At 44.0% G+C, this 10,955-nt stretch overlaps 1 protein-coding gene across 1 annotated transcript; it reads left to right on the top strand.

Moving 5' to 3' along the window:
- Positions 1 to 1,493: 1,493 nt before the first annotated feature.
- On the top strand, positions 1,494 to 10,506 carry LOC121552406 (creatine kinase B-type). The gene is made up of 8 exons (XM_041865324.2): positions 1,494 to 1,596; positions 4,421 to 4,625; positions 6,713 to 6,867; positions 7,694 to 7,826; positions 8,159 to 8,330; positions 8,856 to 8,979; positions 9,275 to 9,464; positions 10,066 to 10,506. The coding sequence occupies exons 2-8, from the start codon at positions 4,433 to 4,435 to the stop codon at positions 10,242 to 10,244; spliced, it is 1,146 nt and encodes a 381-aa protein (XP_041721258.2). The 5' UTR covers positions 1,494 to 1,596; positions 4,421 to 4,432; the 3' UTR covers positions 10,245 to 10,506.
- The last annotated feature ends 449 nt before the right edge of the window (positions 10,507 to 10,955 follow it).

Genomic DNA, 10,955 nt, shown 5'->3' with positions numbered 1-10,955 from the left:
TCAGCCACGAAGTGGTAGGCCACACAAATTCACAGAACGGGACCGCCGAGTGCTGAAGCACGTAGTGAGTAAAAACTGTCCTCGGTTGCAACACATTTTACATTTACATTTTAGTCATTTAGCAGACGCTCTTATCCAGAGCGACTTACAGTTAGTGAGCGCATACATTTTCATACTTTTTTCATACTGGCCCCCCGTGGGGATCGAACCCACAACCCTGACGTAGCAAACGCCATGCTCTACCAACTGAGCTACAGAGTTCCAAACTGCCGCTGGAAGCAATGTCAGCAAAATAACTGTTAGTCGGGAGCTTCATGAAATGGGTTTCCATGGCCGAGCAGCCTAAGATCACCATGTGCAATGCCAAACGTTGGCTGGAGTGGTGTAAAGCTCGCCGCCATTGGACTATGGAGCAATGGAAACGCATTCTCTGGAGTGATGGTAGTCCGACGGAAGAATCTGGGTTTGGCGGATGCCCGGAGAACACTACCTGCAATGCATAGTGCGAACTGTAAAGTTTGGTGGAGGAGGAATAATGGTCTGGGGCTGTTTTTCATGGTTCTGGCTAGGACCTTTATTTCCAGTGAAGGGAAATCTAAATGCTACAGCATACAATTATATTCTAGACGATTCTGTGCTTCCAACTTTTTTTATTTTTTTTATTTTACTAGGCAAGTCAGTTAAGAACAAATTCTTATTTACAATGACGGCCTACCAAACCCGGACGACGCTGGGCCAATTGTGCGCCGCCCTATGGGACTCCCAATCACGGCCGGTCGTGATACAGCCTGGAATCGAACCAGGGTCTGTAGTGACGCCTCAAGCACTGAGATGCAGTGCCTTAGACCGCTGCGCCACTTGGGAGCAACAGTTTGGGGAAGGCCTTTCCCTATTTCAGCATGACAATGCCCCCGTGCACAAAGCGAGGTCCATACAGAAATGGTTTGTCGAGATTGGTGGGGATGAACTTAACTGGCCTGCACAGAGCCCTGACCTCAACCCCATCCAACGCCTTTGGGATGAATTGGAATGCCGACTGCGAGCCAGGCCTAATTGCCCAACATCAGTGCCTGACCTCACTAATGCTCTTGTGGCTGAATGGAGGCAAGTCCCCGCAGCAATGTTCCAACATCTAGTGGAAAGCCTTCCCAGAACAGTGGAGGCTGTTATAGCAGTAAAGGGGGAACCAACTCCATATTAATGCCCATGATTTTGGAATGAGATGTTCTGTGTGTGGAGACATTCAGGCTTACTAGGAGCATATCAATATCCATTCCAGTGAGCATACATTTAATGTAGCCAATGCTACCATACAATTCCGTCCAACTGCTGTCAATCAAGAGAGCTGTCAAGGAAAGCACCACGTGATCTGAGAGGTCTCGGCTGTTAAATTGCAGCGCTGTCGCTATATGCAATTGCGTTAGTCACTCTCCAATAGAATGAATGGGACTCTAAATAGTATCCAATCAGAAGAGAGCGCCCGTGGCATATAAAACCTAGCAAAGCCGCTTAGTTCTGGACACCAGTATTAGCGTTGGTGTGATCGTTCCTGGTTGAAAGGAGTTTTGTGTCTTTCCCAAAGAAAAACGTCCTAAGGTAGGATATATATTTTTTTTATGTGTAGAAATATATAAATACATAAATGCATAAGAATGTCATATTTGTGACATTGTTATAATGCGTCGAATGTGCTTTGTATTTAATACATGTATTTAAATATATGATGACACTGGCTAAACATTTTGAATTTAGGTTGAACAAAGACTTTGGTATTGTAGACAGCATCTCGGTAAAGCGCGTCCACCCTAGATATTTGTCAGTGATTTGGTTTCACATCAAAACAATGAATGATTATATCTAACTGTAAAATATTTTATCCTGGGTAAAATTGCCTCAAAGTCTTGTATACAAGGTTTGTATTTTCCGTTTGCCTAGTACTTTACAAACGACCTTGCAGCATCTCCTGTCTGCAAGGTCTTATTATCTGGTGCTGCGCATTACGCATTCGGTCGAGGGCTTCCATCAAAGATGCACAGTAGTCTATACACTTGCACTGTAGCCTACATATTTGGATTAACATGGGATGAATGCATGTATTTTAATCCATGCATTCCATGTATATGTTGTAGATTTGACATTCTAGAGAAATTAACAGTTGCTAGATGTGGGCACTGTAGCCTACATATTTGGATGAACATTAAAGCAAAATTAACGTGGATGAATGCATGCATTTTAATCCATGCATTCCATTGATATGTTGTAGATTTGACATTCTAGAGAAATTAACAGTTGCTAGATGTGGGCACCGAGGGTAGATTACATGTATCCCATCTCGGATGATGAGGAAGAGAGCCGCAAATGGTTGGATTTTTTTGTCCACCTCTTTGAACCGGGTGCCTAAATAGCTTACGACTGCGAAGCTACTCTGAAAATATAGTTACCAAGCTACCAATTACGTCACACTGGAAGAAGTTACACTACACTAAACCCACTGGACACAGACGTGAATTCAACGTCTGTTCCACGTTGGTTCAGTTCAGAAGTGGAACAACGTTTATTCAAACAGTGTGTGCCCAGTGGGAAGCTACCCTTAAGAAAAATATAGTTGACTTAACTAAAGTTACTTTGGAAAAAGTTGTAACAAATTATCTTATGTAAATTTGAAATGTCATAGACTACAAATTGCAAGAACCAATCAATCAATCAATCAATTTTATTTTATATAGCCCTTCTTACATCAGCTAATATCTCGAAGTGCTGTACAGAAACCCAGCCTAAAACCCCAAACAGCTAGTAATGCAGGTGTAGAAGCACGGTGGCTAGGAAAAACTCCCTAGAAAGGCAAAACCTAGGAAGAAACCTAGAGAGGAACCAGGCTATGAGGGGTGGCCAGTCCTCTTCTGGCTGTGCCGGGTGGAGATTATAACAGAACCATGCCAAGATGTTCAAAAATGTTCATAAGTGACAAGCATGGTCAAATAATAATCAGGAATAAATCTCAGTTGGCTTTTCATAGCCGATCATTAGAGTTTAAAACAGCAGGTCTGGGACAGGTAGGGGTTCCATAACCGCAGGCAGAACAGTTTAAACTGGAATAGCAGCAAGGCCAGGCGGACTGGGGACAGCAAGGAGTCACCACGGCCGGTAGTCCCGACGTATGGTCCTAGGGCTCAGGTCTCTCAGTTGGCTTTTCATAGCCGATCATTTAGAGTTGAAAACAGCAGGTCTGGGACAGGTAGGGGGTTTCGTAGCCGCAGGCAGAACAGTTGAAACTGGAATAGCAGCAAGGCCAGGCGGACTGGGGACAGCAAGGTGTCATCATGCCCGGTAGTCCTGACGTATGGTCCTAGGGCTCAGGTTCTCAGAGAGAAAGAGAGAACGAGAGAATTAGAGAGAGCATACTTAAATTCACACAGGACACTGGATAAGACAGGAGAAGTACTCCAGGTATAACCAACTAACCCCAGCCCCCGACACATAAACTACTGCAGCATAAATACTGGAGGCTGAGACAGGAGCGGTCCGGAGACACTGTGGCCCCATCCGAAGAAACCCCGGACAGGGCCAAACAGGAAGGATATAACCCCACCCACTCCGCCAAAGCACAGCCCCCGCACCACTAGAGGGATATCCCCAACCACCAACTTACAATCCTGAGACAAGGCCGAGTATAGCCCACAAATCACTTTGGGGTCATATGTTAACAGAATGTGTATTTTAGCCTATTAAACAAGTGAGAATTAAGCAGGTGTGATGACGCAAAAGAAAGAAAATTCTGGCCTACTTCACCCATATTTTATTTTATTTTCCAAAAAGGGTAGTGTGTAGTTCCAGTAGTTAGCTACACCGCTACATGGCAAAAAAAGTTATTAACTATTGAAAACACTGCCTAGTTTTGAATTTAGTTCAACTACCACCAAGCTACTGCAAAATGTAGTTAAATTACTAGCTGAAGGACAATTCATACAGAATAAACAGTCTTCTTCAACCTTTTTCCTATTAAAGGTGCACTATGCTGAAATCGCTCTGCAATTACCTGGTTGCTAAAATTCTAATAGTTCACCTAATTTCAGTTTATGTGACAAAACAAGCAATGTAGAGAATCATTGTACGATCAAAACCACTGTGAAATATATTTGAATTAATCCAAAAATATTGTATTTTCTTCAGCTTTTTGAAGCTGGTGTACAAAACCAAAAGTAAAAGATGCAAAAATGAAACTTGGGAACGGGAAGCATAGAAATAGTGCACATAGAACAGACCTACCGCTTCTTAGACTTGCTTTCAATGAGAATAACAAATCTATAACTCGGGTCGCCCAAAAAGTTATATATTGCAGCGTTAAACAGTGTAAGCTATTTAATTTGCCGGGTAGGCTATTTTGGCCACTAACATTACATTGTTTCATCCTTGCGCACAGGTGAAAGCAATCATGCCTTTCGGTAACACCCACAACAAGCTGAAGATGAACTACTCCGCAGAGCAGGAGTACCCCGACCTTAGCCAGCATAACAACCACATGGCTAAGGTGCTCACTCCAGAGATGTACGCCAACCTGCGGGACAAGGAAACTCCAAGTGGATTTACAGTGGATGATGTCATTCAAACTGGGATTGATAACCCGGGTAAATAGCCATTGCTTTGTCGACTTTAGTCTCAAGACGTCTGTGTTGTGCAGTTTCGATGTGAAGTGTGTAGAAAATGGGAGGGCAGAGGGCTTTATTTATAGCCCAGCCACTCATCCGGTGCTTGGATGTTGCAATGTGAATCACGTACCTTGTGAAAAACCTCCTCTGTTTAAATGGTGCAAATGGTGATCTTGTTGCCAAGGCCCTGTGCTATGGCCACTAATGAAATGTTCCGTAAAAAACAAGGAATGCATACTTTTTTTGCCCTGTCTAGCATTAAAGGGGCAATCAGCATTTGAAACAATAACAAAGCGTCTTCCCTGTTTCGGGAAATAAAAAAAATAAAAAAAGTTTTAACCATGTCTTGAGGATGTATAGTGTATGTTTACATAAAACAAGCTTATATTTTGGGTTCTGATGGGGTACGACGAATCAAATGGGTACAAAAAATTGATGTAGCAACTGCAGATTGCCCTTTTAAGCATAGAACCTAATGGAGGTATACATGCATTAGGACTGATGTGGGAACCATGGCAATAGGCCTATTTATTGTTCTAATTTATTACAGCAGCATCACCAATGACCTTTGCTGAGCAAGGTCAAATCCATTATTTGTCTACATAGAACCATTGCTGAGCAAGTGACATTACAGACAAGGTTGAGGCCTTGCATTTTATTCCCCTCGATTTCAAGGTTGTAGAGTCATGTCTCTTTAAACCCTGAATTACGGTGGCTTTGAATTATCATGTAGTCCAGGGACCAATTACATTCAGCCTGATCCTATTTTTTACGAATGGACAGGGGGGCTGGAAAATAATTATAAATAAATAGCTCAGGTGGTAGAGCATGGCGCTTGCAACGCCAGGGTTGTGGGTTTGTTTCCCATGGGGGGCCAGTATGAAAAATGCATGCACTCACTAACTGTAAGTTGCTCTGGATAAGAGCATCTGCTAAATGACTAAAATGTAAAAAATTTACACTGCAGATTAACCGCAAGAAGCCCAAACTAATAGTATTTAGACAAAAACATAATTTCAGACCTTGATTACATTGGGATACGATCACATATGTCTCTTTTTATGTGTGGTAATACTTGGGAACAGATTTCCTGGTAACACTTTACATTAAGTTCTCTTAATAAGCCATTTATAAACAGTTTGTAAAGAGTTTACTTACCATTTAATCATTGCTCCTACATTTGTAACTGTCAATAAGCAGTCTCTAAATAGTAATTTATGCATTTATAAACACTATTTTAATTAAACTGCCTTTTTCGTCAGCATGCTAGGCTAGCTGATGCTAAAGCAGCCCATTGGATTCCATGAAAATGGGAAGCCTAGTGTTGGGTTGCTTTAGCATTAGCTAGACTAGCATGCTGACGAAAAAGGCAGCTTAAAATAGTGTTTATAAATGCGTAAATTACTATTTAGAGATTGCTTAATACATTTTTACATTTTAGTCATTTAGCAGGCACTCTTATCCAGAGCGACTTACAGTTAGTGAGTGCATACATTTTCACACTGGCCCCCCTGTGGGAAACGAACCCTCAACCCTGGCGTTGCAAGTGCCATGCTCTACCAACTGAGCTACAGGGGACTATTGACATTGCTTATTGACCAAAAAAACTTGGTGGGCCAATTTGGTGAACCCTGATGTAGGCCTTGCATTTGATAAGCTCTATTGCAGTCCCCTACTACAGCATCCAGTGTAACTAAGCATTAAACAGCTGAAGATGAGTGCCGGTATGCAAACCTTAGTCACCACAACCTTACGGTCTTCTTAACCCTTGACATGTACAACATTATGAATATCAACACAAAATGTGTAATAATGCCCAATGGCTTCACCGTAGATTGTGTTATTCCAACAGGCGTTTGCCTATGGAGGGTGGCTAAAGATATTATTGGATATAAGACCCATGCGACTGCAGGCACAACTGACCACCATTTTATATAAAATTCCAAAACCGATTACTGTCAAAACCAATGCAACTGCATTTTGTCAGTGAAATCGTCACTTGGATCGATGCAACCGCCATTTTGTGTCCAAAGGCCCAGTTTCACCCTTTTTCTATTCTATTTCAGGCCATCCCTTCATCATGACAGTGGGCTGTGTGGCTGGAGACGAGGAGACGTACGAGGTGTTCAAGGAGCTGCTGGACCCCGTCATCGAAGACCGCCACGGTGGATACAAGCCCTCAGACAAACACAAGACCGACCTGAACCCAGACAACCTTGTGGTAAGGACACACACACACCAAATCTCCACACACACACCACGCTGAATCATCAAACACACACGGTGAATCCCAAAACACCCCCTCTCCCCTACCAACTTGCTCGAAGGGCCCTCCGTAGTCACGTGTTGCTGACGAAACTAAGAGGGTGACTTCCAGAGAGTGGCGAGGGGATCAATAGACCCATCAACTTCGGGACACACTCGTGACTTGAATGATGCAATTCATTGTTCTACTTTTCAATAATAAACATGCATGAAATTAAAAATCTACAAATCCCTCCTGTCATTTTACAAGATATAAACATCAGTAACAGTTAAACATGTAATTTGGGAGGTATTTCATTTGTTACATGTGTGAAGTCTCAAAATCAGACAAACAAAGCCTGCAGCCTTGCTGGCTCGGTCGAAGTGGCTATCTGACGGTCTAATTAGCCCCTACACCCTCTATAATTTTCCGTCCCTCAGCTTTTGCCGGAGGCTCGCGTGAATGCGCAAATGGAGGGCAGAGGGGAAGGGGGTGAGTTGGGATTCAACCTCTGTCTCAATCTCCACACACCCTGAATCACCACATAGGCCCCTACAAACTCCCAAGGGAGGCCTTGATGAGTCAATGTCGTAAACGGTGTGGTCAGCACTATTCACGAAGTTCAGGAAACCAATATGAAATGGAATTCAGTCAAAATCCATATTGGTCAAACTGGCCATACGGCCCATTGTTTTCAAACCTCCTTGTACCCCAATCCTGGTTTATACAGTCAAAACCAAATGTGTATTCCTGTTAGCTTTCATGCTAATTGCTAACACGGCTCTTGCCATTATTTTGTTAGGGTGGGGATGACCTGGACCCCAACTATGTCCTGAGCTCCAGGGTGAGAACTGGCAGGAGCGTCCGCGGCTTCTGCCTCCCCCCACACTGCAGCCGTGGGGAGCGACGTGCCATTGAGAACATGGCCATCGAAAGTGCGTAACAAGACCCTCTCCTCCAATTCCATGGCCTTATTTGTGTGCCGATGCTGCCCCCTGGCAGCACCAAGTGTAACTGTAGCTTAATCCTCCTATTGAAATGATACCGCACTGTAATTGGCTTGCTGCTTTTGACTGGCATCGGTTAAGACTTACTTATTTTGTATGTTTTATATAATGGAATCTTTGACAAGAATTGGCACAAATATGACCGCTTGATTTGTCTAATTCTTACAAATATGCAGTTTGCTTTACAGTTGGTGAAAAAGGATGAGCACTTTCATGTAGGCCAACTAGTTTTACTGATATTGGCATGTTTTTTTTTTCAGGTCTAGCCTCACTGGATGGGGACCTCAATGGCCAGTATTACGCCCTGAAGAACATGACAGACGATGAGCAGCAACAGCTGATCGATGACCACTTCCTGTTCGACAAACCTGTGTCCCCCCTGCTGCTGGCGTCCGGGATGGGCCGCGACTGGCCTGACGGCAGGGGCATCTGGTGAGTTCCCCCGCTCTAGCCTTAGGGGCACCACAGGAGTTTTCTCCATGTAATCTTCCCCAGTCCAAAATGACTTCCTTTTCCTTTCATGATGGCAGATAAATTGGAGGGTAGTTAGTTGACCGCTTCAATGGTCTTAATTTCACAGTAGGCCCCATTAGAAGTTGTATTGAAAAGGCCCCTTTTGGACCATTTTAAATCCACATTCCATACTCTAAAAAGACTGAGTAATTTGCCCAAATAGTGATACACAGTTGATATGTGCTCTGATGTCGTGGTGAATTAAAGGAGGCTCTGATGTAAAGTTTCCCCTAAGTACAGGTCTAGGATCAGCTCCGCTCCTCCATCCTAACCTTAACCATTAGTGGGGTAAAATAAAAAAACTGACCCACGATCGGCGTCTATGGACAACTTCACCTGTGTACCAACTGGAGGGTGCCTTTTAGTGAGAATAAACCTGATCGTTATGTAAAATGGTGTCTCCTTCCAACCGACGGTGAACCAATATGTTGTTTTTGTTGACAGGCACAACGACGGCAAGACCTTCCTGGTCTGGGTGAACGAGGAAGACCATCTACGAGTCATCTCTATGCAGAAGGGAGGCAACATGAAGGAGGTGTTCCACCGCTTCTGCACAGGCCTCACAAAGGTGTGTGTGGTGTGCGCTCAGGATTCAAGGATGTCAAAGTCCAGTCCAGTCAGAAAGGCACACAATTATATAACATTGAACGACACACCTAACATTCAAATAAATGTTCAAAGCACACCACCGCTTTGGGGTTAATTCCATTTGGGAGACTACTTAAAATGTAGTGCAAGATTAAAACTGTCCCAAGAAAGGATGTAACCTTTAAACTCAAACTAGAAAGTCCCCTACACTGCAGTTGCTTTCTCAACTCAATGGTGCCACATAAGTCATAACCTTCGCCCCCTGACCCCTACAGATCGAGAGCCTGTTCAAGGACAAGGGTCATGAGTTCATGTGGAACGAGCACCTGGGCTACGTGCTCACTTGCCCCTCCAACCTGGGCACAGGGCTGCGCGCCGGCGTGCACGTCAAGCTGCCCAACGTCAGCAAGCACGAGAAGTTCGGTGAGGTCCTCAAGAGGTTGAGGCTGCAGAAGCGCGGCACAGGTACGTACATTTTCAACACCCCCCCTCAACTCGGTTAGGAAATGTGGAGGGGAAATGCCGTCTAGCAGTTGTTATTGGATTTAAGCGAGCATCCAACGGATCAGGAGTATTGTCTAGTCTCACTAGGTTTTATTTATGAAGCAATGTTTGTTACTGTGGGTGGGTAAAACATTGTGCGTTCAAGATGTCAATGTTGAATTGCATCTGAATCCGTGTACTTAAATTGACAGCGTTATGCTAATCCAACATGCCCCTACACCTTTGACCGAAAGCTGTAACTATGGGTACAATTCTCATAAATGTATAGCACTTTCCACTAGGTCCCAACTCTCCACTGTATAGGATAGGGTGGCCAACGCTCCTGGGGAGCTACCCTCCTGCAGGATTTCCTTCCAGCCCTAGTCCTGTTTCGGTTAAGCAGCTGCTCCTCAGGCCCCCGAATATAGGAGCTGAAAGGTGTTATAGTAGGTCTGCCTGGAACTAAAACCTGCATGCCCAGTGCTTCTCCAGGAGCAGGGTTGGCCTGTCACTGCTTGTCTTATCCACCACCATCAGATTGTCTTTGGTACTGAACATGTACCTTCTGGGTCTTCCCCCTCAGGCGGCGTGGACACGGCAGCAGTAGGCGGCGTCTTCGACATCTCCAACGCCGACCGTCTGGGCTTCTCCGAGGTGGAGCTGGTGCAGATGGTTGTCGACGGCGTCAAGACCCTCGTCGAGATGGAGAAGCGCCTGGAGGGAGGCCAATCCTTCGACGACCTGATGCCCGACCAGAAGTGAACACGCTCACTCTGAAACCTTCTGACCTCTTCTCTCATGTCTCCCCCTCTCCCCCCCCCCCTCCTCACCAATATCTCCCCTTGTCTCAAAAAACAATAATCTTAACTACATCAAGGAAATACACTCCGCCCGACGCATTTAGTGGCACTAAAAAGTTAGATGAGTCTTCCATCTGTGTGATGAAGGATTTTGTATCTGCTGTCTTGTTGCAAAATATTGGATGGATCTTAACTTGAAATAAAAGTATCTTTGCCCAATGGAATATTCTTGTTGTATGTTTGTCATAACTTATTTTGAGCAAGAGATTTGTTTGGAGATGCTTTCTTCAAGAAATAATTTCAAATACTCTCTCTGCTTGATTGAGCGTGCCTGTCTCAATTGACCAATAGAATAGTAATGAAACTGTAAATCCTGCACAATGGCACTCCAGGCAGGCTAGAGCAAACGTTCAAAATACTTGAACCCAGGTCTTGATTCAATATGCTTATGCAGTAGAGCACAATGGTATGAATCCTTTTACAGGATTAGTTACTTTTCTCATTCTTAAAAGGGGCAATATGTGATCGCTACATAAATATTTGAATATACCAATTGATTCTTGAATAGAAGTACTAATGCCTCATGAGCTTAGTTCCACTGTCATACCCCATCAGAACCCAAAATATAAACTTTTAAGCAATTGTAAACAAACACTGTATAGCCTCAAAACAT

Source organism: Coregonus clupeaformis, chromosome 36 (assembly GCF_020615455.1).
Source record: "Coregonus clupeaformis isolate EN_2021a chromosome 36, ASM2061545v1, whole genome shotgun sequence".
In the NCBI taxonomy this organism is placed as follows: domain Eukaryota; kingdom Metazoa; phylum Chordata; class Actinopteri; order Salmoniformes; family Salmonidae; genus Coregonus; species Coregonus clupeaformis.
This window is presented reverse-complemented; position numbering and strand designations above follow the sequence as displayed.

Bases quoted from the DNA above. Each gene is read 5' to 3' on its own strand.
- LOC121552406 (XM_041865324.2), top strand. From the start codon at position 4,433: ATGCCTTTCGGTAACACCCACAACAAGCTGAAGATGAACTACTCCGCA. The intron at 7,827-8,158 runs GTGCGTAACAAG...TTTTTTTTTCAG, and splicing joins TGAGAACATGGCCATCGAAA to GTCTAGCCTCACTGGATGGG. The intron at 8,331-8,855 runs GTGAGTTCCCCC...TTTTGTTGACAG, and splicing joins CCTGACGGCAGGGGCATCTG to GCACAACGACGGCAAGACCT.